Source organism: Vombatus ursinus, unplaced genomic scaffold, assembly GCF_900497805.2.
Source record: "Vombatus ursinus unplaced genomic scaffold, bare-nosed wombat genome assembly UNPS02014810.1, whole genome shotgun sequence".
NCBI lineage: Eukaryota > Metazoa > Chordata > Mammalia > Diprotodontia > Vombatidae > Vombatus > Vombatus ursinus.
This window is the reverse complement of record NW_020954588.1, coordinates 48,660,256-48,685,462: the sequence shown is the minus strand read 5'-3', so window position 1 is coordinate 48,685,462 and position 25,207 is coordinate 48,660,256. Positions and strand designations below refer to the sequence as shown.

The following is a 25,207-nucleotide window of genomic DNA, read 5'->3' as shown; positions in this document are numbered from 1 at the left end:
CTCGTCCTTCTCTGCCCAGGCTCACCCAAGGAACAGGTGCTGGGCACAGTCCAGCCGGGGCAACAAAGGAGGGAAGACAGGAAGAAATTTTCTCCACGGATTACCAGCCCAAGGAGGCTCAGGCCTCAGAAAGCCCTGGGCAGGCAGGCGCTGGCCGCAGACCAGTAGGAGAGGCGTGCCGGGGCAGGCTGACAGGGGTATTTTTAGACCTCTGCCTGCCCCAGTGCTGGGGGTGGGAGGCAGCCGGGGGAGAGAAGTGGGGGTGGGAGATATTGGACAGTGAGGGATTCTGGCCAGGCTGCTTGCCCTTAAAGCCACACACCCAGGGATGTGAGACAGAAGAACTGTGGCGGAAAGGGAGCAAACATAAGCACCTACTGTGTTTGTGTGTGTTTGTGTGTGTGTGTGTGTGTGCGAGTGCGCACACGCGCAAGGCACAATTTGGGGCATTGGGGGTATTAAGGCACAGTCCCTGCTCTGAAGGAATTTATAATTCCCTAGGAGGCCTGACAAGCACCCAGAGGGCAGTAGGTGGTACAGCAGAGAGAGCATCTGGAATCAGAAAGACCTGAGTTCAAATCCTACCTCAGATACTTGATAGCTATGTGACCCTGGGCAAGTCACTTAATCACTCTAGGCCTGTTTCATCACCTGGGAAATGAAGGAATTAGACTCAATGGCCTCTGAAGGCCCTTCCTGTCCTAAATTCATATTCAGTTAAGATCCATTAGAGACACCATGAAAAGAGTCTTAGATTTGGAGTCCTAAGCCCTGGATTCAAATCTTACTTCTGACACTTATTACTTATGTGACCCTGGGCAAATCATTTGATCTACCTGAGTCTCAGTTTCCTCTTCTGTAAAATGAGATGGGATTGGGCTCTGAGATGTCTTCTAGGTCTAAATCTAAGATCCATAAATCCTTCTGATTCCTCTGGGCTTCAGTTTCTTCATTTCTAAAATGAAAAGCTAGGACTAGGTGGTCTTAGGAGGTCCCTTCCAACTCTAATATATGTGATCCTAAGTCACCTAATGCCCTGTGCCTCAGTTTCCTTATCTACAAAATGAGGGAAGAGTGGATTAGAGAGACCCTGGCCTCCCTTCTAGTTTCAGATTTACGATTCTAGAATTATGATGTTGGAGCGGTACAAACAGGACGTCAGCGATGATTCTAAAAGGACCCAGCCATGCAGAGCTGGGGCCGGCAGGGAAGGTTTCATGATGGAAATGGTCCTTGATCTTGGCCTTGACCAAGGAGGATTCTCATCAACAAAGATGGGGGAAGGGCATTGAAGGGGCTGCGATGAATGAGGCGTGGAGGTGGGAAACGAGAAGGAGATGGGGAAGGACAACGAGTCCAGCTGAGGTGGGGCGTGGAGCCGGGGAGATGGCAGATAGGAAGGATATAAAGGAAGATTTCTAGGAAGCGATGCAGGGGAAAGAAAGCAGCATCAGATGGACCATATACACTGAATACTGAGCAGTCAGAGAGATAAATTTGGGCTTGATACTGGGAACATTTTCCCAGTTGGAGTCATCCCAACGTGAAATTGATTGGAAGTCCATCCCACCCCTACAGCCGCTTCCTCATCTCGGTCACATCCTCCTTGATCTTCCATTTTAAGGAGGACACCCAGGTCAGCCGTGTCTTTATTCCTTTCCAGGCCCCTGATTCTCTGGACTTTATCTACCATGCCTCAATAAGGGCACCTTCTCTTGCTTTTCAGTAGTTTTCTTTGGAGAATTGAATTGTGTTGGATTAAACTGAAATCAATAGAATGGAATCAAATGGAATCGAAGTGAAGTGAATTAAATCAAATGGAAACAAAATTGGGTTGGTTTGGGTTGGGTTTTAACTCCTCCCTTTAGGGAGGCCAGAAAGGGGCAAAAGATGGAAGTCTGGCCCTTTAGAGCCAAGTTTGGTTCTCTCCAGATCCTGAGGCTCCCCAACTCCTTTCCCTGTCCTCTTGAGTTGACCTAACATCCAATGGACTCTTCGCCAGAAAGATGCCAGCATGAAATCTATCTGCCCCTTTTGCCCTGTGGAGCTACAGAGATAGAAAACACTATATAAATAACCTGGCTATTATAGTGATTCCACCTCTCACATTCACCCACCCCAGAGAAGGCTCGGTTTCAGGCATCGTCCATTGATGCCAGACTCTCTGGATTTCAGGCTTTAAATGGAAATAGAGTCAGTGTTTCTTCATTCTCTGGGAGGAGCTGGTTTCTTTGGAGGTCCCAAGAGAATTCTCTGGGAAGATCTTACCCTGAATGTCTGGGCATTGTGCTGCTACTCACAGAACCTGAGAGATAGGAGTGAACTCCGATAGCATCTGAGCAGGGATCCCTTCCAGCATCCCCAATGAGGGGTCAACCAGCTTCACTGTGGCACCCCCCAGGAGGGGGATGCTAGCCAGTATATAATGAATGTAAATACTAAGGCTGGCAAAGTGCTTTGCGTGTGTCAGAATGTCACTCCCTCCAGAGGCAGCCCACCACACTTTGGGACAGACCCCATCATGAGGAAGCAGGAAGCCTCTTCTCATGGCTTCCCCTGCCTGAGATTGGCCCTTTTGCAAGAGGGCCGAGGAGAGGTTGGATGGAGCCAAGGAGCAGCCCACGAAGATGTGTGTCCTCCCTCCCAACCTGACAAGGGCTGAAATCCCTAAAATGTGAAAAGCTGGATCAAAGCGCAGTATGAGAGGGTTAGAGAAAAGGAGCAGGGACTGCGGGATTCCTCTGGTGGTTGATATTCAAGATACAGCACAGCATTTTTTTTTTCATTGTGATTTTGATCAGTGAAAAAAATCCTGGTGTGGGAATTCCCTCCACAGATACAGATTTGCAACTTGTAACGCGTGAGAATTGTAGGGGGGGAGGAATGAGGGGTGATGGACGGTCATGCAGCCAGGAAATGTCATGGCCCTTAAACCTGAACTCAGATCTTGGTGCCTCCAAGGCCAGTCGCTAACTGAATGTTATGGATCACACAGAGATCCCGTTGATAGACAGAGATTTAGAAGGGACCTTAGTGACCATCTGGCCCAACCTTCTAATTTTATAGATGAGGAAACTGTCAAAGATAGAAAGAAAGGTCCCAAATGTACCCAAGTGATCCTAGAGACACTTGTTCTGCAGCAGCAAAAAAAACTAGAAACAAAGTCGATGTTCACTGCCTGGGAAACAGTTGAATGAGTTATGGCATGTGAAGAGAATGGAATATGACTTCACTATAAGAAATTACACATATGAGGAATGTAGAGAAAGAAAAGGCAGATGGCACAAGCGGGTAAGAATGTTGGGCCAGGAGCCATGAAGACCTGTGTTGAAATCCATCCTCAGATGGTGTGTGACCCTGAGCAAGTCATTTAACTTTTGTCTACTTCAGTTTCCTCATCTGTAAAATGGGTAGAATTATAATAGTACTTCGCTCCCAGGATTGTTATGAGAATTAGATGAAATACATTGCCCTGCTGTCAAACAGAGTTGAGCCTTCCAGGACTTGATCTGGCTGGCTCTTGGACAGCATCACCCTGAGCCCATCCATGAAGCCTTGGTTTTGGCTGGCAAGGGAGGGTCACCTCCACACCACAAAGATGTATATCCAAGAACTTCAGGGGAGGTAAATCCAGGTTAAAATGAACTCCAAAAGCCAGTCTTCAAGAGGAAAAGGCACGGTAGAAAACTGGTGATCAATTCAGCCTCTCAGCTCCCAGCTGAGGTGGAGGTCCCTGGGGGCAGAAGGGGTATATGCTGTCAGACATGACTGATGAATGCATTGCTTCCTCAGCTATACTTCTTGGTTAGGATCAAGAGTCTGCTCAGGGAGGGAGTCAGTGGAAAAGGACGATGCAAAGAAAAGTAAACATCAATGAAACAGTGTTTAAAGTCACAGAAAAAGGACAAATGAAGCCAAGAGTCAGGGTGGGGAGGGGGACGAAGAGGTAGTTTTAGAAGTAGAAAAGGGACAGAGCCATGGCTGGATTGGGGTATGGGTAGGGGTCTTCAAGGCTAAAGATCCACAGAAGAGGAACCTCAGATCACTTTTAGAATAAGGGGGTGATGTCATGCCATTCTCTCTCTGGCTGCCTCCCTCATCACTGTCCATCTAACAGTGCCTAGAGTAGATTGTGGGTGGGGCTGACAGTGAGGGGGAGTTCTGGCCCCGGGGGCAGAGAATGTCTTAGATGAGGGATAGAGAAAGGGAGTCCACACAGTCTGATGATAGCAAATGTCATTTCCATTGACTATGGAGGCCCAACCAAAAGTCTTCTGTGGTCCCAAGCAGCATGGAATAAGTGGTAGAGGACTTTTCATTCCTATGGCCATGGGCTACACTGAAGGTCTTTGGGTACTTGAAACAGAGCAGTACTGGAGAGCATTCTAAGCTCTGAGTCAAGAAGACCTGAGTTCAAATCCTTCTTACATGCTTCCTACTTGTGTGACCCTAGGCAAGTGTCTTCACTGTGCTCCATAAGAGCCTCGTGCTACTCATCATTAAATGGAGGTAACAATTGAGCCTACCTCTCACAGGGTCTTTGTGAAGTTTTCAATGACATCATGTGTATAAGAGAACCCAATGGACTGTAGCAATGTGCCCTCTAGTGGCTCATAGGAAGTGGTACAGCTCTCTCCCTGATGGACGCTGGAACATAAAAGGGTTAACATCCAAGGAAGGAGAGAGTTAAATCTTTGTTTCTTGTTTTCCTCTTTTTCAATTTCATTTCCAATGAACAAGCTTTGGAATTCGTGGTTGGTCATTACATTGATCAATCTTAGTGAACCTTTCAACAGGCTGTTGTGCACTCCCACAGTGCAGAAAGCACAGGACCAGGAGTCAGGAAGACTTGAGTTCAAATTCTGCCTCACTCACTTATAAGCTGTGTGACCCTGGGCAAACCATTTACCTTCTGTTTGCCTCAGTTTTCTCATTTGTAAAATGGAGGCAATAAAACCTACTTCCTCGGGTCATTGTGAGGATCAAATGAGATCATATTTGTGAAGCGCTTTGCAAACCTTAAAGCATTTTGTAAATGCTCACTATCGCTTTTGTTGTTCAGTCATTATCAGTGTCCACCTCTTCATGACCCCATTTGGGTTTTCTTGGCAAAGATACTGGAGTACCTTGCCACTTCCTTCTCCAGCTCATTTTATAGATGAGGAAACAAAGAGGCAAACAGGATTAAGTGATTTACCCAGGGTCACACAGCTAGTAAGTATATGAGGCCAGATTTGAACTCAGATTACGCTGACTCTGGGCCCAATGCTCTGTCTACTGTGCCACCTCGTTGCCCTCACTATTGCTTACTAGCCAACATTTCTATAGCTTTAAGGTTTGTGATGTTTTACAAATATTTCTTGATATTCAAGTCACTTCTTTTTACAATGTTGTTTTTGTATAAATTGTTCTCTGGGTTTTGCTTACTTCAATGAAAACTCCTGGGCTCATAGCCTAAGCCTTGATTAATTCATATAGCTAATGCTCTCATTTTACAGAGAGGGAAACTGAGGACCCGTGGAGTAAAGAGATTTGCCCAAGATCACACAGCTAGTAATCATCAGAAGAGTGACTTGAACCCACGTCCCCTGACTCCAGAGCCAGGGCTCTTTCCACTGGACCTTGCTCCATTGCAAAGAATCTCCTCCTCTCTCTCCTTTCAGGCCTTCCTCAGTCACCTGGAAGCCCCCTTAATGTGAATGGGTCCTCACCCTCTTCTCACTTTTTTACAGATCTGGATCTGGATCTGGAAGGAGCCTCTGAGGCCATCTACTTCAAACCCCTCATTTCATAGAGGTCAAGTGCCTTGCCCAGGGTCACACAACTAGCAAGGGAAAAAAGTGAGTTTGGAACCCAGAACTTCTCCCTCTAAATCTAGCCTTCTCTCCACTGTACCACAAGCTGCTAACAACATTCCAATGAGACAGATGGTCTGACCATCAGCCCCCCATTTTCAGGTTACAGACGGGTAGAGAAGAATCCAGATTATCTTCTCACCATTCAACATCAAGTTCTTATCCCCTGCCCCTCCTCCCAACTCTGGCCACCAACCTAGATCTGAGGGGGGAGGGACTACGAGCACCACAAGGCCTTCCCCTGGTCTGCAGTGGTGGGGGCCCCAGTGAGGAGAAGCCAAAGAGAGGAACGACCCAGATATGTGTGCGGAAAGGTGAACGAGGGAGGCCAAGCTGGGAGAATTCAGAGAAGTGCTCAGTCATCCAACCACTCATAGAATGGCAGCATTTAGAGCCCCTGAAAGGCATCTATTCCAAATGACCCTCTCACCTCCTCTTCCCAGGATATGGAAGTCACAATTAGCTACTTAGCATCCTAGCCTGGATTTGAACTCAGGTCTGCTTGACTCCTGTCCTCCTGATCAATCCACTGCACCACCTATATCTGCCTAAAATATTCCCCCAAATGCCGAAACCCGGGATTGAACCGGGGACCGCCAGATCTTCAGTCTAACGCTCTCCCAACTGAGCTATTTCGGCTTCTAGCATCTCAGCTGCAGGAGACCTGGAAATGAAAGCTGTCACCCCAAAGTCTTTGACACTATCCGATGATTCAACACTAGACTGACGGAGTTTTATTAAACGGACGTGAAACTAAAGAAGATGTATTACTACCTGCCTTTCTACTGCGTCCTACAGACCCCTGGACCCTTCCCTCTACACAGCAGCCTCCTACGTACAGTATATATGTTCCCTCCCCCAATTCATAATTATAATAGCTCGTGTTTCTATAGCACTTTAGGGTTTATGAAGATAGAGAGATACACACACATATATGTGTACATATGTACATACACAAACACATATATCTACACATGTAGATTCTCATTTAAGCTTTACAGTGACTCTGTGATTTGAGAAGGTGCTGTTAGAATCTTTCATTTTACAGACAAGAAAACTGAGGCTGGAAGTCATCGAGGGCATTCCCAAGATCGCATAGCTACCAAGTGCCTGCTCTGAATGTAGGTCTCCCCTCCCCCCAGCTCAGAGCTCTATCCACTGTACTATCTAAAATGTTCCCTAAATGCCGAAACCCGGAATTGAACCGGGGACCTTCAAGATCTTCAATCTAACGCTCTTCCAACTGAGCTATTTCGGCTTCTTGTGGCAGCCCTCTGGCATAGAAAGACAAGGCTGATGATTGCCATTTTGTGCATCTCAGACTCAGAATTCTCCCAGTGGGAAGGCTACTCAGGCCAATGAATCCAGCCTGTCTCTAAGCTGGCATCCCCTTCAGAGCGTCTACACCAGGTGGACATTCACCCTTGGCTTAGAGAGCTCAGGAGACAGGGAGCTCACCACCCTCAAGGCAGCTAGTTCCACTTTGGAATAGCTCTCAACGTTAAGACGATTTCCTAATATGATATGAAGCCTCAACTGGCCCCTCCATGGCTTCCCCTCATCACTCCTGGTTTGGTCCTCTGGGGCCAAGTGAGCAAGGCTCATCCCTCTTCCATATGACAGCTTGCCAAATACTTGAACATGGTGACCATGACTCAACCCTTTCCCCGGTCTCTTCTTTGATCTCCATAACACGAGTGTTTCTTCTCAATAGAAAAGGTCACCCCTTATCCTTCCCTCATTCTTTTACCAATATTGTTCCTTTTGAATAAGGTATCACCTTCCAGAGCCACATTTCATTCATGGATTTTCATCTCACCAAGTTTCAGTGATTGACATATTCTGTATATATTTTATATTCATTTATCTACGTACATGTCGTTCCCCTCCCAAGAGAGTGCAAGCTCCTTGAGTGTTGAGAGTGATTCATCTGGGGTCTGTGCACCCCCAGCCCCAAATGTTCAGTCTGTGCATAGTGCGTGCTTAATAAATCGAACTAAATTACATCATTGGATCACAGACCTAGAAAGGACCACAGATGCCATATGTACCGCTCATCATTTTACATAGGAAACTGAGGCCCATCGAGGTTAAGTGACTTGCTCAAGGTCACACTGCTATAAGCTTCAGAGGCAGTATTTGAAGGCAGCTCTTTGACATGAGTCAGCCCTCTTCCCACTTCACCAATTGAATTGAATGCATAAAAGCAAATATGCCTTGAAACCAAGAGAGGCAGAAGAGGAGAGGCAGGCAGTGAGGAAGATCAGTGAGAGAAAAACGCATTGTGACGGGCCCACCGCTCAGTTGGAACAAGACAATGCTTGATCTGGCGTGTGATTCGGGTCCTCAAATGGACCTGCAGTCTCCCGGAATCATCGAATTTGAGAATAAAGAGGGACCTCAGTAGGCATCTGGTCCAGCCTGTACCCAGAGGGAATTCCCACTAAACCATGGCCAACCAAGGGGATGTCCAATGACTGTCCAGGTCTGCTCCTATCTGTCTTCATGGGCCATCTCATTCTCCTTAATTGACTCTTCATCACTGTCCTGCCACCACCATAGGTGTCCCCCAGGCCCATTCTAGGCCACTTTCCTTTTATCTCTGTTCTCACACCTACTGACCTCGCCAGTTCCCAAGGGCTCCATCTTCATCTCTTTCCAAATGATTCTCAGATCTATCTACCCAGCCCTAGGCTCTCTGCTGAGCTACAGTTCCACATCACCGATTCCTTTGGGACACCTTGGACTGTTTGTCCCACAGGCATCAGAGTCAACATGCCCCACACAGAACTCCAGGCCTTTCCCACTTCTGAACTTGCCCATTTACAGCCAGTCATGGAAGGAGAGAACTGAAAGAAAAAGGCTGGGCTGCTAATGCTAACTCGAGGTGCCTGGCATGCAGTAAATGCTTAATAAATGCTTGCTGACTCCACTGACTTAGTGGGTGTGGTGTGGTGGGTGAAACCTGAAGATAGACTTAAAGAATCTAAGGGGTGTCGCACAGAAGAGGCTTTAAGCTTGGGCAGAAAGCTGGATTTCAAAAAAAGAAAGAAAGAAAGAAAGCTGGATTTCCATTCATTGTCTTCATTGGAATGCTCTCATCTTTCCAGAGGGCTCTGAAATTTACAAAGCCCTTTCCTTACAAAAACTGCGCACAAGTATGCCCCCATTTTACTGATTAGGCAACTGAGGCAATGAGGGATTAGGAGACTGGTCCATGATCTTCCAGAAAGGGACTGTCTGTGGTAAGATTCAAATTCAGGTCTCCTTAGTACAAGTTCTACCATTTGACCATGCAAGTGACCTCAAAGTGGGGCCTCAGGGCATATAGGGACACCGCTCCCCTGCCGCCCCCCGGGGGTCTTCAAGCAGACCACTAAATGAAAGATTGAAGAAGGGATTGTTACCCAGGGATGGGTGGGTGGGCTACGGGATCTTTGTGGACTTTTCAACTCTGAGATTTTGTGATTCTGTGAGAACCAGAGAGAGGGGCTGTGTCATAGCGGATAGGGGGCCATGGTGGGAGTTAGGAAGACGAGGGGTTGAGTCCTGACTCTGACGTGTACCAGCTGCGTGACTCCGGACAAGAGTGTAACCTCTCAGCACCCAGGCTACTCTCTGAGCCTAGAGAGGAAACGATTTGAATCCCTGGAGAGTTTCCGTGCCCCAAGTTGCCCCCGACACATGAAAACCAGAGGGACAGAGAAAAGGTCACAGTGCATATTCAATTTCCCAACTGGGCAAATATATTTGCAAATTTGGGGGCATGTTCAACAAGTGTCCTCTAGGCTCTCCTTCCACATATCCTGAAATGGAAAAAAAAAAATAGGCATGGGAGAAGGGGTACTGGGACAGGAAGGGCAGAGGGCGACTGCTTCTCCATCCGCTGGTTTTTAAACACACAGAGACACACACACAAAACATGCACACACGAAGCCCAGGCAGGGGCACGGGCCACCCCGTTGGCCTCAATCTCCGAAGTTGAAAATCTCTGCTTCTCTCTCCTTCCAGAAGGCAAAGCTCCTGTCGATGTAGCCACAGATATCTTCGCTATTAAAGCTCCCGAGCTCGGGGCAGCTGCCGGGCCTTCGGCCCTTCGGCTCCAGGTGGCCAGCCGGCGCCGAGGCCCCGGGCGGCGGCTTGATGGAGGTCAGCCCCGACTTTCGGACGGGCTCCACTTCCCACACCGGCTTCCTGCTGCTGCCGAAGAAGCGGGCCTTAATGTCTTCGAAGCCATCCTTCCAGCTCCGCCGGCCGGCCTCGATCTCGTCCGTCACGGCTCTGTGGAAGCTCCGCACCGTCTCCCAGCCGTGGCCGCCCAGGTGGTCGAAGACCTCGAAGCAGAGCAGGTGTCTCATCTTACGCTCTTCGGGGGGCAGGTCCTGCTCCAGGATCTGGAAGTATCCCAGCATGAAGAGGTCCAAGGTGAGGCTGTGGTAGTCCACGGGGGCCCCGTTGACGTAGGGCAGGAACATCTCGGGGGAGTACGTGACCGGCTGGCGGCTCAGCCGTCGGATCTGCCGCGGGGGCACGTGAGAGATGACATCCTTCCAGTGGCCCAGCAGGTGGGAGATGACGCTTCTCTGCTGGAGCAGGTGGCTGAACTTGCTGGGCCCGCGAAGGGGAAACGCTCCAGGAAGTGGCAGCGGCTCCATTCGGGCGGCCACGGCAGGCGCCTGGGGAAGGCCAGCCTTGGACGACTCCAGGGTCCTCCTGGCTGCCGTCTTCAGGGCAGGGGTGTAGGCTGACTTCTTCCAGTGACTCAGAAAGAGCATGACGATCCGCTCTTTCCTCAGGCTGGAGGAATCAGGCACAGCGATGGAGCAGGTGCCCACATCAGAGGAAGCCTCCTCGCAGCTGATGCCCGAGTCACTGGCCTCTTCAGGGTCCCCGGACACTTGCCTCTCACCGGCCTGAGCGTTCCTCTGCGCCCTGGGGAATGTGATGGTAGCACCGGCTTCCCACGAGGCCCCTGGACACTTCTCTGAGAGGACCCTCACTCCACAGGGCAGCCTTGGATTTACTTGCTTCTCAAAGTTATCCCTGAGGCTTCTCACCGATACGCCACACTCCAGGATCTCCTTCTCCGCCACGCTCCCCGAGGGGCCCACGACACCCCCCCTGACCTCGAATGAGGTTTTGGGGGCGGGGGTCTCCTTCAGCCTGGCCAGGCCGTTCATGTTCTTCAGCAGCACCGACATGCTCTTCACCAGCCCCGACATGTGGCTGCACCAGTGCGGCAGCGTGTGACTTCCCTCCACGGCCGTGGCTGGAGGAGAAGACGCTTCCTTTTCTGGATTGCGGCTCAGGAAGTGGCTGTTGACGGTTATATTGACGATGGGAGCGGGGAGGAGGCTCTGGAGTTCCTCGGCCAGGCGCCCCAGCTCGGTCTCATACTCCTGGCACTTCTTCCTCATCTGCAGGTTCTCGATCTGCTTCTCCAAGTACACCAGGTCATCCTCTGTCAGCAGCTCCCCATAGGGACCCAGGATGGCGTTGTGGGTCTGCGAGTACCTCCAGTCCCCCATCTCTATGGAGTCACCTCCGCTGTTCTGTCAGGGAAGAAAGAGGGAGAGATGGTAGGGATGGGTTTGCCGTCCTACTTCTATCTCTGAGGGACTAATAATTATCTTCCGGGCCCCTGGGCAATTTCCCCCTAATTTAGAATTCAAGAGTTTCTATCAGCTCCCTACCCCTTGCTCTGTTTGGGGGAATGGGCTGCACCTGTCCTTCACCAAAGAAGTGTTACAATTATTCTTAGGGGCAGGGAAGGATAAGGGAGGGGGTGTTCCTTGGGCAGGCATTTGCTACCCCTGGATAGATTTCCAGTCAAAATTTCAATGGCTTTGTACTCTCAAGGTCACAGGCACCCCCTCCAGTAGGACAGAATCCACCCATTCCCAATTTCCCATTCTTTGTGATCTATGTCCATCCCCCCTCCACATTTGCCCTCCACCTTAGACGAGCCAAGATTATCTTTTGGGGGTAAAGAGAGTGGCCAAGTATTCTCTCCACAACTAGCTTCAAGGGCCTTACTACTTGTCCTTCTCTAAGTCCCATTTTCTAGTGTCCTTGGGTTGACTTCTAATGCCATTTTTAAATGACTACATTTAAATGAGCTCATCTTGAGCTCTCTTCAGTTGTTTTGGTCATCATCAGGACAGGCTGTCAAACAATGATCAAACTATTGGTCCAATTGGGTTGTACCAACAACCGCAAACATCAGACATAAGTAAAGTCTGGATGATGGCTCTGGATCAATGCCAGCTCTGTTTGCAGATGGTCAACTTGACCATTGTTATCGGTTACTGCCTAAAGCTCAACTCCTTCAACCCTCGTTGTTGATAACTCTAGTAGGGATATTGGATGTGTTCACAAATAAACCAGAAAGTCTCTCCAAAGAGGAAATCTCTTCTATAAGCAAAGACCCTCAAAGTTCTTGTGAATTGAAATATTAATAACAATAACAATAGCTAACATTTATATACTGTTTACTTACTATGTGCCAGGCACTGTGCTAAGCACTTTACAATTATAATCTCATTTGTACCTCTCAGCAATCCTGGGAGGTAGGTGCTGTTATTATCCCCACTTAACATATGAGGAAAGAGACTCAGTAACTTGCCCAGGGTCACACAGCGAATAAGCATTTGGGGCTGAGTTTGAACTCAGGTCATGACACTCTAGCCACTGCGCCACCTGCAATGGTGTGGTGATCTGTGGGAGAGTTTACCCCTGTGTGTATTAGAGGCATTTTCCTTGTGATTTATGTTACTTGGCTGTTTAATGCTGCATCCTGCTTTGAAAAAAGTGTGCCCTATGGTTGGTTTGGTAAAGGAAACATTGGCGGGGGCTCATGGGCTGTGACTTTGAGGGGACACTGACCTTGACTCTCTCGTAGTTTTCAGAAAGAGCAAGATTGAGGGGGATATATAACTGATGTAACAAATATATTCCATAACCAGGCTACACAGTAGGAGAGAGCGCGATAAGACGTTGATTCATTGCCACCCATCAGAGAGCCCAGGGATTGGTGCTTAAAGCAGAAAATCTAACTTAGATATATTTAAGAAGACCTTCCTAATATGACCATGGCAAAAAGAAAACTGCCCTAATTATAAGAGGACCCCATCTGCGGGGAGTCTCCCCTTGTCACTGATCCCCCACTGCCCACCCCTGCTATTTATTAGGCCCCAGAAAACTTGTCCCTGCCGTGGTGGTCAGACCCTGGAGGGTTTCCCTTCTAGTCTGTGGGGATCGCCTCAGGCTCCAGTTTCAAGAGGCTTCCTAGCTGGGGCAGATCCTGCTTCAGCATCAAGGTCTCTTCATTGCTGGTCTGTTAGACAGGATGTCCTCTAGAGCTCCAGGCTCAGTGCACTCCTCCCCATCTTCTGACCCCTTGCTTCCACTCTGACCACCAATTTCTGGGGCCTCCCGGGACCTGCTCTGCTCCTATCCCCAGCCCCGGCCTTTTGTTGCCAGCCTGGCCTTGCCTTTCCCAGTCTTGTCTTTATGTCCTTAGTCCACTGATTGTTCCAGCACGACACAGACCTTCCGTCCACCCACCCTCCTCCCCACTCCCCACACCCACCCTATGCAGGAGAATAGGACCCTCTAGGAGCTGAAGTTTTATTCTCCCTGTGTAGCCCCCTCAGGATCTGGGACCTCCCCACCCTGGGACACTAATACACCTTTCCAGCTTTCTCATCCTGAAACATCCCTCTGCCATAACTAGCCCCTTCTCCCATTAATGAGTTCCTCCTGGGGTCTCCATTTTGGGGAGGGGGCCAGGCCATTCATCTTCATGACCCTCCCAGCTGTCCTTCTGATCACCCCCACCACCTTCTCAGCCTCTATTGGGTTCTTCCATTAGAACATAAGCCTCTCAAGGGCAGGAATGACCTCTCATTTGGCTTGCCTGGTGCGTAGTAAGCATTAAATAAATGCCTGACCAGCCTCTCCCAGCACACACTGTACCTTCCATTCTGTCATCTCCTCTGACTGAAGGCGGGCCTGCAGCTTTCGCACCATCACCTGCCGTTTCCATTCCGGGATAGGGTGGCCATTCTCATCCTCAGTGGGCACCAGAGCATCAATGTCTGATGGGTTCAGTTCATCCAGCGGAAGTGAGACGAGGCCATCCTTGGTGTCGTCGTCTGGTTCCATTTTCTTCCCTTGCTCGGGGATTTTATGCTCATTGTATATCGCGACAACCTTGAGGAGAACCAGATTGTAATAAATGGAGAGCCACAAAGGTTTGGGTCAAGCCACCTGATCCTAAGGACCCTAGGGATTATCACACTCTGAGAGTCCTGTGTAGACACCTCCGAGCAGCTCCAGGATACAGAGGCTGGGGTGGCAGGGGTGATGCTCGGATGTTCTACAGTGAAAGGTGAGAATGTCTTGGGGGGAGGGGGAGGGATACAGGAGAAGGAGAAGGCTGGCAGAGCTCAGCAAAGGACCCTGGAACCAGAGCCAGCAATGGGGTTGGGCTTGGGAGTGGCCGCTGTGCTTCCAGCCTGTGAGAGACAGGGAGAGCCAGTCTTCACTGATGGATTTCATTTCATCCTTTTGTTTACATCTGGTACAGCTAACCACTGTAAATGAAAGCATAATTAATAATCGAGGGCCTTCATTCAGATGCAGCATTCAGATCACAGACTTGGAGCTTGTGATTTCATAGACTCTCTCATTTTACAGATGAGGAAACTGAAGCCTAGAAAGTTTAGTGATGTACCTAGGGTTACATACCTAGGAAGTGTCTGAGGCAGGATTAGAACCCAGCTCTTCCTGCCTCCCAGTCCAGCATCACTAACTTAGAAAGTGAGGGGGAGGGAAATCCTGGAGGAGAGGGAGCTGAGGCCCCTTTTCCAGATTCTAAAGGACACTGGCATCTTTAGCAGTCCCATAAGCCCTGGTGAAGACCCCAAAGTAGCCCCAATTCCAGCCTCTCAGGTGACAGATGCTTTCCAGTCCATGTGATAATGATGGTTCAGAGCTATACTCCTAGGAGCACCTGGTGGCACTTAATGAAATAAAAGAGCAGTCAATTTAGAAGCAATTAAAAGGCAATATCTGTTTCCATCAGGCACAGTAACCTGTGTCCTCCGTTGCTCCTCGGAGCATGTCATTAAGCCAAGTACTGGCTTAATTTGGCTGAAGAGCCAAATGTTCACTACACAAGTCAATAAGTGTCGATTAAGCATTTAAGTTGTGTGGCCACTAGGGAGGCTCTCTGGAGACACAAGGAGAGGAATGGGCATCCCAGAGAAGGGTGCGAGGGCTCAAGTATTCACCAGAGAATACTGAACTCAATTCAACAAGCATTTATGAAGCATCCCCATTGCACAAAGCACTGTGATGGAGATTAAAAAAAAAAAAACTATCCCTGACCTCGTTGTTGTTAATGTCTAGAACCACAGTTATTTGTGCAGATGTCATATTCTAGAACTATACTCTTCCCCCCAAGCCCTGAACCCTTCAGACCAGGAGAGGGTCAGGCCCTTGAGATGAGGGCCTGTTTTGTAACCTCACAGATATAGAAGGTGCCATAAATGAGGAAACCCTGGCCCTGGGGAGGTAACTGACTTGTCCTGGATTCTAGTAAAGCATAGGCAAGAATTAAATTGAACTAAATTGAATTGAATTGCACTGAAGGAGCTTACATTCCACATGGGAAAACAACATGGACACAGATGAATAAATGCAGAACATTTTCTTGCTGAAACCTGTGATTTCATCAGTCTAGGAACCTCCTACCAATGAAGATGGATATCTACCCCACAGCTTACAGACAAGTATGCTAATGCATTGGTGGTTGAGCTGTGAATTAATCGGTCCAACAGTTTATGAAATCAGTTGGGAATGATGCCAGGAAAGTGCAAAATTTCCATCACTTTGGCCCAGAGGTCCCACTGCTAGTGACTCATGTCCCCCAAGGTCATTGACAAAAACAAAAGCTCTCTACATACCAAAATAATCTCTATACCAAAATATTCCCAATATGCCAAAATATTTTTAGTAACACTTCTTATAGTGACAAAGAACTGAAAACAAAGTAGATTCCCATGGACTGGACAATGGTGAAACAAATTGTGGTGCCTGAATGTAACAGAATATTTTCTGTAAGAAATGAGGAGCATGACGAAAGCAGAAAAGCACAGACAGACCTAACAAGACCTGGTTCAGAGCGAAGTGAGCAGAGCTAGGAACCAACATACACAGTGACTGCCACCACGGACATGGGAAGAGTGACGACCATGATACAATACAAGCCGAGTGCTGCCAGATCATAGAGTTAGCTCAGTCCTAACGAAGAGACAAGAGAAGACACCACCAACCACCCTTTGCAGAGGTCGGAGCTCGGGGTGGCTAGGAGGGTGTCTTACTTTTAAGACCGTTGAGTCATAGCACAGGATTTAACGTACACACACACACACACACACACACACACACACACACACACACACACACACACACAACTATAATACCTGAATACTAAAGAGAGGAATAAGAAAGAGCCTGAGTGAAGTCTGAGGGGAAACAGCCCGTAACCCAGGGAAAGCTTTATGTTGCATTCGCTACAGAGCTGCCTCATCCGCCTGAGCCTGAGGAAGGAGGAAGGCGGATGCTTGAGAACAGTGGAAAAGAAAGGCCCCTGAGATGGCAGTGCCAGAAATTTGCCAGTTAATCAGAAGCATATGCGGTGTAGATAAAGGGCCGGATCTAGATTCAGGAACACATCTGTCTAAATTCCACCTTAGATCTCAATTGCCGTGTAGCGATGAGCAAGTAATTTAAACTCCTTGAAGCTTGATTTCTTCATCTGTAACCTCATAGAGTTAGGTGTTTGTAAATGGGCTTTGCAAACTTCAAAGTGCAGGATAAACATCAGTTTTTTTCCACACCAGACGTTACTCTCTGAGCTGATTTCCTGCATCATTTCAGGCCAGTAAAGGGTCATCAGCCAGTGTCAGGGCTCCCTCCCTCAGCCCCTGCTCCTGGGCCCCGAGGTGATGGGGTGCCTTGGAAAGCTCTCTGCATCTAAATTCTGAAGTCCTGGGTTCAAACCCACACCTACTTGCTACCTGTGTCACTATTGGCGAGTCATCTATCCTCCCTCAGTTTCCTCATTTAGAAAATGGACAGCCCTGTCCAGCCATAAATCTGTGGTCCCCTGCAACACCAATGCTTCCCTGTTCCCTACGTTGGCCTCAGAGGCAACACAGAAGCAGTGAACTCATTCACGCTAGGGTGGAAACGATTAAGATCAGATCTTTCTTGAGATCAGCTTTTGGAAATGGGCAGGGAAAGAAAGGTGAGGTGGCTGGACACCTGGTGACCAGCGAGGGTCCATCTTGCATTTGGGGTAAAGGGGATGCCTGGAGCCCTAAAAAACAAACCTGGACCACGTCACCATTCTGCATAAGCTGGAGCCCTCCACTGAATGCTTGCTGCTCCATTAAGTGAGAGTGCAGAAACCACAACGGAGCAAAGCCCCAGGGCAGAGGCTGTGGCTGTTAAGTAAATTACAATCAGGCAGGTTCATTTTCATTTTCACTTCATAATAGCCAAAGTTTGCGTTCCCACTGGGGTCTGACTTCAACCATTCACACTTGAGTAGAATGAGCTCAAGTCTTTCCACTCAGGTGCTTTGCCCCCAGCCTACCTCGCAGTGGAAGTGAAGACTGAAGCAGAGAACCCGCCACAGATCAAGAAAAGTGGGTGCGATGAAGCAGAGTCATTCTTTCAGCCTCCAACCTTCCCCAGCTGATAACTTTCAGCTGTCCCATCCCAAGCATCTAAATTTCCTCCTGCAAAGACCATAAACTGGAGCCCTGACCTTTCTCTTTTAGTTCTTCTGGTTACTGAAGAAGCAAGAACTTTTCTTTCTGATTCTTCAAGGCTTACCCTTGAATTTAGGTCAAATTCCCCACTAAAGTCTGGAACAGTAACGATCCCCTGGGCTTCCACTCACAAAAGTATCTTGGAACTATTCTTTCCTGGGCACACAAACCTCTGGGCGCTCTCCTGAGCTGGTCCCGCCTTCCAGTCCTAAGATGACATAGATTCAGAGCTAAGGGGGCCCTTCAAGGTCATCTCAACTAACCTCCTTAATTTACAGTTAAGGAACCTAAGGCCCATGAGGTTGGAATGACTTGGTCACACAAGTAACAAGCAGCCAGGGTAGGATTAGAACCCAGGTCCTCTTACTCCAGATACAGCTTTCTTTGTACTCTACCAGGCTGTCTTGATCCTTAATGTCTCAAGTAGAGTTCCTATCTTCAATTCCCATTTGGGCCTGGTAATTTTATCCAGTGATGGACCTCATTCCCCTGAGATAGAAGGGACTCTGAAATAGTGGAGCAGAAAGAACCCTGAAAGTTAGAATCAGAAGCCCCAGCTTCGAATCCCACCTTTAGCAACTCAGGGTGTGACCTTGACCCAGTTCATGAATTTCTCTGGGTCTCCATTTCCTCCTCTGTAAAACGACTGGGTGGTTCTATCTGACCTTTCAGGTCTACGCCCTATGGCACACACATACTCATGTGTCTCGGCCACCTGGGGCGCCATTCCAATCCACACCCAGAATAAACACTTCACAGAACCGTAGATTTGGCCCTTGGGGGTCATTCAACTCTTTCCATTGTATAGATCAGAGGCATTAAACACACAGCCCTCAACACTTCTGCGTGGCTGAACTAGATTCAAATGTCATTCGGAAATCTGTCACAAAATAAACATTCAATAGAACAGAGATAATGGTAGTATGTGGCTTTTACAGGTCAATTTGCATCATGCAAGTGCCCTCATGGATGCTTTTGCTTGAGTGTGATACCACTGTGAAGATTGTTATAAATCACGTTAGCCCAGATATAGGCTGCACTTTCCCCCAACATCTGGCTCCTTCAAAACACTGGGGACTCATGTTCCCACTGACTTCTGACCACCTTGCCTCTGGGCTCCCCTGGTAAGAGAGAAGGGGGAAGAATGGCATTCTCAGGACTCCAGGGCCCAACCCCCTGAGCACAAACACGCCCCTTTCCCAGCTTTGGCTGGCTCGTGACTCGGCAATGTGTCCGTTTGTCCCTGTCACCGCCATCATAGGTCCAAGCCCTGACTCTGGTGCCCCTCTTGGCTATCTAGCTCTGCTGCTTTTTCATTTTAGAGATATGCCCTATTTCTGAACCAGCACCGTCTTCGTAGTTAGGTGGCTGTTGCCAAACATTTTGTGAGTCAGTAGCACGGTTCAGATATCCAGAAGCAATGGAGATGATTCCGTATCTGAGGAGTGATCGAAACTGAGAGCTTGCCCTGGAGGGTGCGGTCCCCAAAGTGGATTGCATGCCCAGGGACCCTGAAATTTAACTCCAAAGAACCTCAGGAAAGAGACTCTGGAGCTTCCACTGGTTACCAGAGCCATGCGTGGGAATTCTGATGACCAAGACAAACTCATTCAGGGATTGGGAGGAGGGCCAGGGGGCTGGGGGCAGGGCGGGGTGGGGGGCAATCATTCCTCAGCCCTTGGCTTGTTCTGGGACTGGACTGCTCACAGTCCAGAGAAATACATCTCCTGCCCCTGACCCACTTGGCCTCTTACCCTAGAGGGCCCAGAATCCTGAAATGCCCCTTTTCCTACAGCTGAAAGTCCTGAGAGGCCCTGGAAGGGGCCCCTCATCCAGGAGTTTCCTGTGTTGAATGGAGCACTGCTCCATTCCAAGAGTAGCCCCAGCCCTGTGCCCAGATGGCCAGGGGCTCTTCAGTGGGGGGCCACTTCCAAGACTAATATTTTCCAATTGCCTTCCTCAGAGTTGCTCTTGGACCCCACTGGGACTAGAACAGCATGGGGGACTCTGTCCTCACCCACTCCTTAGGGCTGATCCACTGAGGAGATGGAGCCTCTCTTCCCTTTCCCTGGATGAATGACCTCTTTGGAGAGGAAGCATGCCCCCAACAGCATTCTGAGACGCAGCCCCCATTGCCCCATCCTAGTTACAACTTCACTGGAAACCCAGATGCCAGATATCCTCATAATTATCACTCATCGACAAACCTAAGAGCAATGACCATGCACAGGGCAGGTCTCCATGTATGGAGCCAGGACCCGATTTGCTTTGGGGAGCTGGTCGCAGGCCCACCTGGGACCCCTCCCCAGCCCTAGCCTCCCCCTTCCCCAAGGGGCCCCCTTTCAACACTAAGCTCTCCATGAATTCCCTGGCTCTAAGTCTCTGCACTCCTGGGCTCATCATCCCTTATTCAATGGAAGATTCTGCTACAAGATCAAACTTGCTGTAAAGAGCCCAGAGCAGTGAGTGGTATGGCCTGAATGCATCAACGCACCCCTTTTCTGGTGTAATAGCTGATCAGGAGCCAGCAGAGAAGGGACAGAGCCCAAGCCTCCCAAAGCATCAACCTTTCAGTTATCACTGGCCTCCAGCAGCTTTCGTTACTTCTACTATCCAGTGACGGTCCCACGGCTGGACTTGGGATCATTGGGCTTGAGAGCTGGAAGGGACCATAGAAGTCCCTCAGTCTAATGTCATCATTTTACAGATGAGGAAACTGAAATTCAGATAAAGTGACTTGCTCAATGTCACACAAAACCCACCTTTGAACCTCTGACTCTGAATATGGACTGGCTGCTGCCCATTTCACAGATGAGGAAACTGAGGATGATAGAGGATAGGTGACTTACCCTGGGTCACACAGCCAGAATTTAAACCCAAGCGTGTCCTAACTTCAGCCCCATGATCTCTCCACTGGACGAAATAGTCATTCAATGCCTGCTGTTCATGGAAGAGTGCCTCGTCTCAACATCCTTCTCATCTTGCCTTTCCAGGAGGGGAGAGAGGAGCCAATGAAACCTGACCCTCTGCTCTTCCTGGACTCTGGAGGAGCCAGAGTTAGGAGAATTCTTCCCAGGGAAGATGAGCCCTTCCCCAGCCCCCTACAGGACTGTCCAAGTGTGAATCACCACAAAGGGATCTGGAGGAGCAGGATATGGGGAAGAGACCCCAGGGGAGTGGAGGAAGCCGGCCTTCCAGGAATCCACCTGACCAGGAGCCCGGGGAGAGCAGAACCATCCCTGGGCTCCCAGTCAGAAGGTCAGAACGCCAGCCGCCACCCCTTGGGAAAGGGCCAGACCTGAGCAATTCACCACGAGGAGGAGAAGCTGGACCTCCCAGCCCACCAGCCTGGACACACCTGGCCAGCCCCTTATGCCGTGCACCAGCCTCCTCCTGAGAGGATGGGGGGTCAGGGAGTCAGGCTTAGCACGGCATCAATATTTGAAAGCCAGTATCAGGTGGCTGGCTCGCTGTGGGATGGGGCGCTGGATCTCTTACCCGAAGCTGTCAGGAGGGAGCTTGGTGGCCTCCCTTGGGAGAAACTGCCAATCCTGGGAGCACCAAAGGTCAGATCTTCCAGGATGGCCCCAGGGAACCTCACAGGGAAGTGGGTGAGACCCAAGAAGCCGCCTGGGACCCAGGACCTGCATTGGTGGGGGCTGCAGCCCTGTCACTAAATGATGAACCCCTGTTATTCCTCAGAAGGAAGCCCCACAGAAAGAATGCTGGCCCCAAATGAGGCCTGGCTTCATATCCTCCCTCCGAGTACACCAGCCTCCTGGATGCTCCTCCATCTCCTGATGCCATGTCTTTGGCCTGGCTGTGCCCCATACCTGGAAGGCTCTTTCTCCTCACCTCCACCTCCTGCTTCCTTCAAGACTCAGCTCATCCCTCTTAATGCTGGTGAGGCCCTCTCCCTCGTTAGAATGGGAGTGCCCTGAAGGCAGGGACTCTTCATAAACCTAGCACAGTGCTGGGCACACAGTAAGCGCCCAGTGAGGGTCTTGGGCCTGATGACCTCTGCAGCCCTGCCCAGCATCCTCAGGGTGAGAAGAGGCTTCCAAGCGCTTCCTAATTCCAAGGTCAAGTTCAGCACTGAAGCCACCATCCCTGGAGGGCCATGGACTGGGGCCATCTTGTTAAGGGCACATGCTCATTGGTAAAGATGCACTGCTCTAATCTGGGCTCTAATCCCTGCCCAGGCTTTCAAAGAATCCAGGTACAACAAAACCCGCTTTGCAGGAAAAGCCCATAGAAACTGCACTAACCTTTCTTGGCCCACTCAGAAGGTGCTTCAGGATCCTACACGGCCTCTATTCCTCACTCGGCTATTTCGTGCAAACCTGTCACTTCATCATGTGGGAAAGATCAGGGGAAGAAACCCTGTGTCTTAGGGCAGTGGTTTCTAACCTGGGAGCTGTGAATGTCTGTTTAAAAATATATTTAATTACTAATTTTGGCAGAATCAATTTCCTTTGCAATCCTATGCATTTAAATCGTGATTCCTCGAAGGGCTCCCTAGGTTTCCCCAGACCTACAGGAGGGGGAAGAACCCTTGGCTGTGCATCAGGAGCAGGGCTTGAACCCAGGCTGTCCTGACCGAGGACAGCTCTCTATGTATTACAGCCGATCTTAGGAGCATTAAATACCAGTTTGCAGGCTTCTGGTGGGAAATCTGGTTATTGGAGTGCCGTGATTGTCTGGACTCTGGGGAAATGGCAGCTTAGGATGCCGGCTGACCAAGACGTGGGCAGGCTGGTATCCTGTGCCCAGCCAAAGGGTCTTTTCTGCCCGGCTGAGAGTTTGGCCCTCTCTTCTCACCGGCCTGTTTTTTTCTCTTCTTTCCAGTGACATTGGCACCTTGGCTAGGTCTTGGCATACATTATGCAGGGGCTACTCGGCGGTAACATAATCCAATGGCCAAAGAAAATCATGCCCCACTCGATGAAAACCCTGAAATCAAGCCTGGCAGCTGAGATTCTGTTACAAGCCCTTTCCTGAGCCGGATTCTGAGGGAGGGGAAGCCAGAGGCCCAGCCTAGAGGCAGGAGGCCTGGGGCTGCCCCTTACCAATCTACTGCCCTCTCCGGGCTGGACAGCAGCTTCTTCCTGGGTCAGATGAGGGGGCCGACCTACATGAATGCCAGCATCTCTTTGAGCTCTGGTACTTCCATGATTCTTAGAATTTACGGGGGTGTAGGGCTCCCAGGGAAGAATAAGTCACTTGGTAGCTATGCCCTGCACCCTTGGAAAGCTTCCCAGCATGAAGGGGAGTCAAGTGAAAGACGCCTGGAAACAGGCAGAGCCAAACTGAGTGGTTCTGATTTTACCTAGAGCCATAGGCAGCCATCAACGACTTTTGAGCAGGGGAGCAACGTGGTCAGATCTGTGCTTTAGGAAGATTTTTTTTTTTTGCCAATTCTGTGGAGGATGGAGGAGGGGGTGGGGGAGGGGATGGGGAGGACCAGAACCACGAAGATCAATTACGGGGTTATTGCAATAGTCCGGGGTGGGGGGCAGCTAGATGGCACAGTGGATACAGCACTGGCCCTGGAGTCAGGAGGATCTGAGTTCAAATCTGGCCTCAGACATTTGACACTAACTGTGTGACCCTAGGCACGTCACAACTCCAATTGCCTCACCCAAAAATAAAAAATACCTTGTGGGAAAACAAAACAAATTTGAAAAAATATTTCATTAGGGTGGGAGTTTGGGGGCTTGACATGCTAGGCAGAGTGTGCCCACATAGGAGGAGATGTGGCCCTAAGTGAGCTTTCAATAGAGGTTGAGAATAGAAAATGGTGCCCTGTTAGGAAGCCTGGCATTCATCCTTTGCAGCTGCCTGGGCAGGGCACTACCACCACCACCACCACAGCCACGTACCTGATGTGAAAGGGACACCATGGTCAGAGGGAATCAGAGATGTGGTCACCATCATTCACTGGGAAGGACTCATAAGCTCTGAGTTCCTGAGTCACCTAAATAGACTGGATGCTGACCTCTGTGGTGGTTTAGCCATTAGAGGGAAATCTTTGGCCATTTATCCTTACCAGCTCTTCACTGGGGAGTGGGGGAGATGACCACATCATCAGCATAGGGTCATGAGGACTTGATGCTCTGTTTGCCTCAGTTTTCTCATTAGTAAAATGGGGATAATAAAAGCACCTACCTTCCGGAGTTGTGAAAATGAAATTAGATAATTGTAAAGCCCTTAGCACGGTGCCTGGCCCATAGTAGGTGCTATATAAATGTTAGCTTTGATGAGGAGGAAGAGGAAGAGCAGGAGGAGGAGGAAGCTTACTTGTTTTGAACTATTTCTAATGTTCTCATTAAAGTTTTGGCCACGGATGGAAACAGCAGGACAAGGGATCGGGGCAAGGAAAGGAGTTTTCCTGGTAGGACGGGGGTTGTGAGACAAGGTTTTATGGGCTATTCCTCACCAAACTCCAGAAGAATATGAGAAACTGGGGCACCAGGTAAGGAGAAAGGGAGCAGGCTCCCAGGAGCCAGTGAGAGAGAGTGAGGTTCTGAGAGCTGGGCTCCTAGCCCAGGTACCCTCTGCGTGGAGGGTGCACAGAGCAGGTGGGAAGCAGTGCTCCCGGCCAGCGCTTGGCCAGCACCTCAGAGTTTGCAGTGGGAGGGAGGGAATAAGTACTTATAGAGTACCTACTATGTGCCGGTACTGTGCTCAGCACTTTCACAGACACGATCTCATCTCGTCCCGTGTGATGGGCTTTGCCTACACTATCTCATCTGAGCCTTAAAATGACACGGCTATTCTTACCCTCATTTTGCATGTAACAAAGGTGAGGGGTAGCAAAGTTAAGTGACTTGTCCAGGTTCACACAGCCAGTATTTATCAGAGGCAGGATCTGAACTTACGTGGTAGCAAGGGGGCGCCACAGTGGCCAGAGTGCCAGGCCTGGAGTCAGGAAGACCTGAGTTCAAATCCAGCCTCAATCACTGCCCTACTGTGTGACCCAGGATAGGTCACATAATTGCTCTCTGCCTCAGCTTCTCTATCTTTAAGATGAGGACATTTTGACACATCTCCTAGGGTTTTTGTGAGAATCAAATAAGATAAAGTTTAGAAAGCACTTGGCAAACTTTACAACACTACAGAAACGTCAATTTTGCTATTGTTATTCCTAATTCCAAGCCCAGAACCTTGGCTTCAACTCTCTTGAATGCTTCTTGAATGGTTGAACAAATGAATAAAGGGACAAATGAATGAATGAATTAGTATTTTGCCACTTTGAGCACCCGTCATGTCACTGGTGTGGGTATTTCCCCAGCAACACAGATTGAATGCCCTCTATAACTTAAGAGGGTGGCCTTCAAGAGATGCTAAGCCAGCCCAGTGACACGCCTCTCTGAACTCAACTGAGTCCTCAGTCTGACAGACAGGCAGACAGACAGACAGATAAGCAGACAGGCAGACAGACAGACAGACAGGCAGTCAGACAGACAGATAAGCAGACAGGCAGACAGACAGAGAGGCAGGCAG

The 25,207-nt window shown here is 49.4% G+C and overlaps 1 protein-coding gene and 2 non-coding genes across 3 annotated transcripts in view; all 3 read right to left on the bottom strand.

Moving 5' to 3' along the window:
- Positions 1-6,421: 6,421 nt before the first annotated feature.
- On the bottom strand, positions 6,422-6,494 carry TRNAF-GAA. The gene has a single exon. It is a non-coding gene; the product is annotated as a tRNA-Phe (tRNA).
- A 545-nt stretch (positions 6,495-7,039) lies between these two features.
- TRNAF-GAA lies at positions 7,040-7,113 on the bottom strand. Its single transcript has one exon. It is a non-coding gene; the product is annotated as a tRNA-Phe (tRNA).
- A 2,710-nt stretch (positions 7,114-9,823) lies between these two features.
- ESPNL (espin like) overlaps positions 9,824-25,207 on the bottom strand; it is a 34,090-nt gene continuing 18,706 nt past the window's right edge. The window contains exons 7-13 of the mRNA XM_027875793.1: positions 22,771-22,902; positions 21,200-21,297; positions 21,013-21,094; positions 20,807-20,940; positions 14,156-14,235; positions 13,833-14,029; positions 9,824-11,407 (exon numbers count right to left, since the gene is read on the bottom strand). Coding sequence (XP_027731594.1) covers positions 9,824-11,407; positions 13,833-14,029; positions 14,156-14,235; positions 20,807-20,940; positions 21,013-21,094; positions 21,200-21,297; positions 22,771-22,902 — 2,307 coding nt within the window. The remainder of the gene's footprint in view (positions 11,408-13,832; positions 14,030-14,155; positions 14,236-20,806; positions 20,941-21,012; positions 21,095-21,199; positions 21,298-22,770; positions 22,903-25,207) is intronic.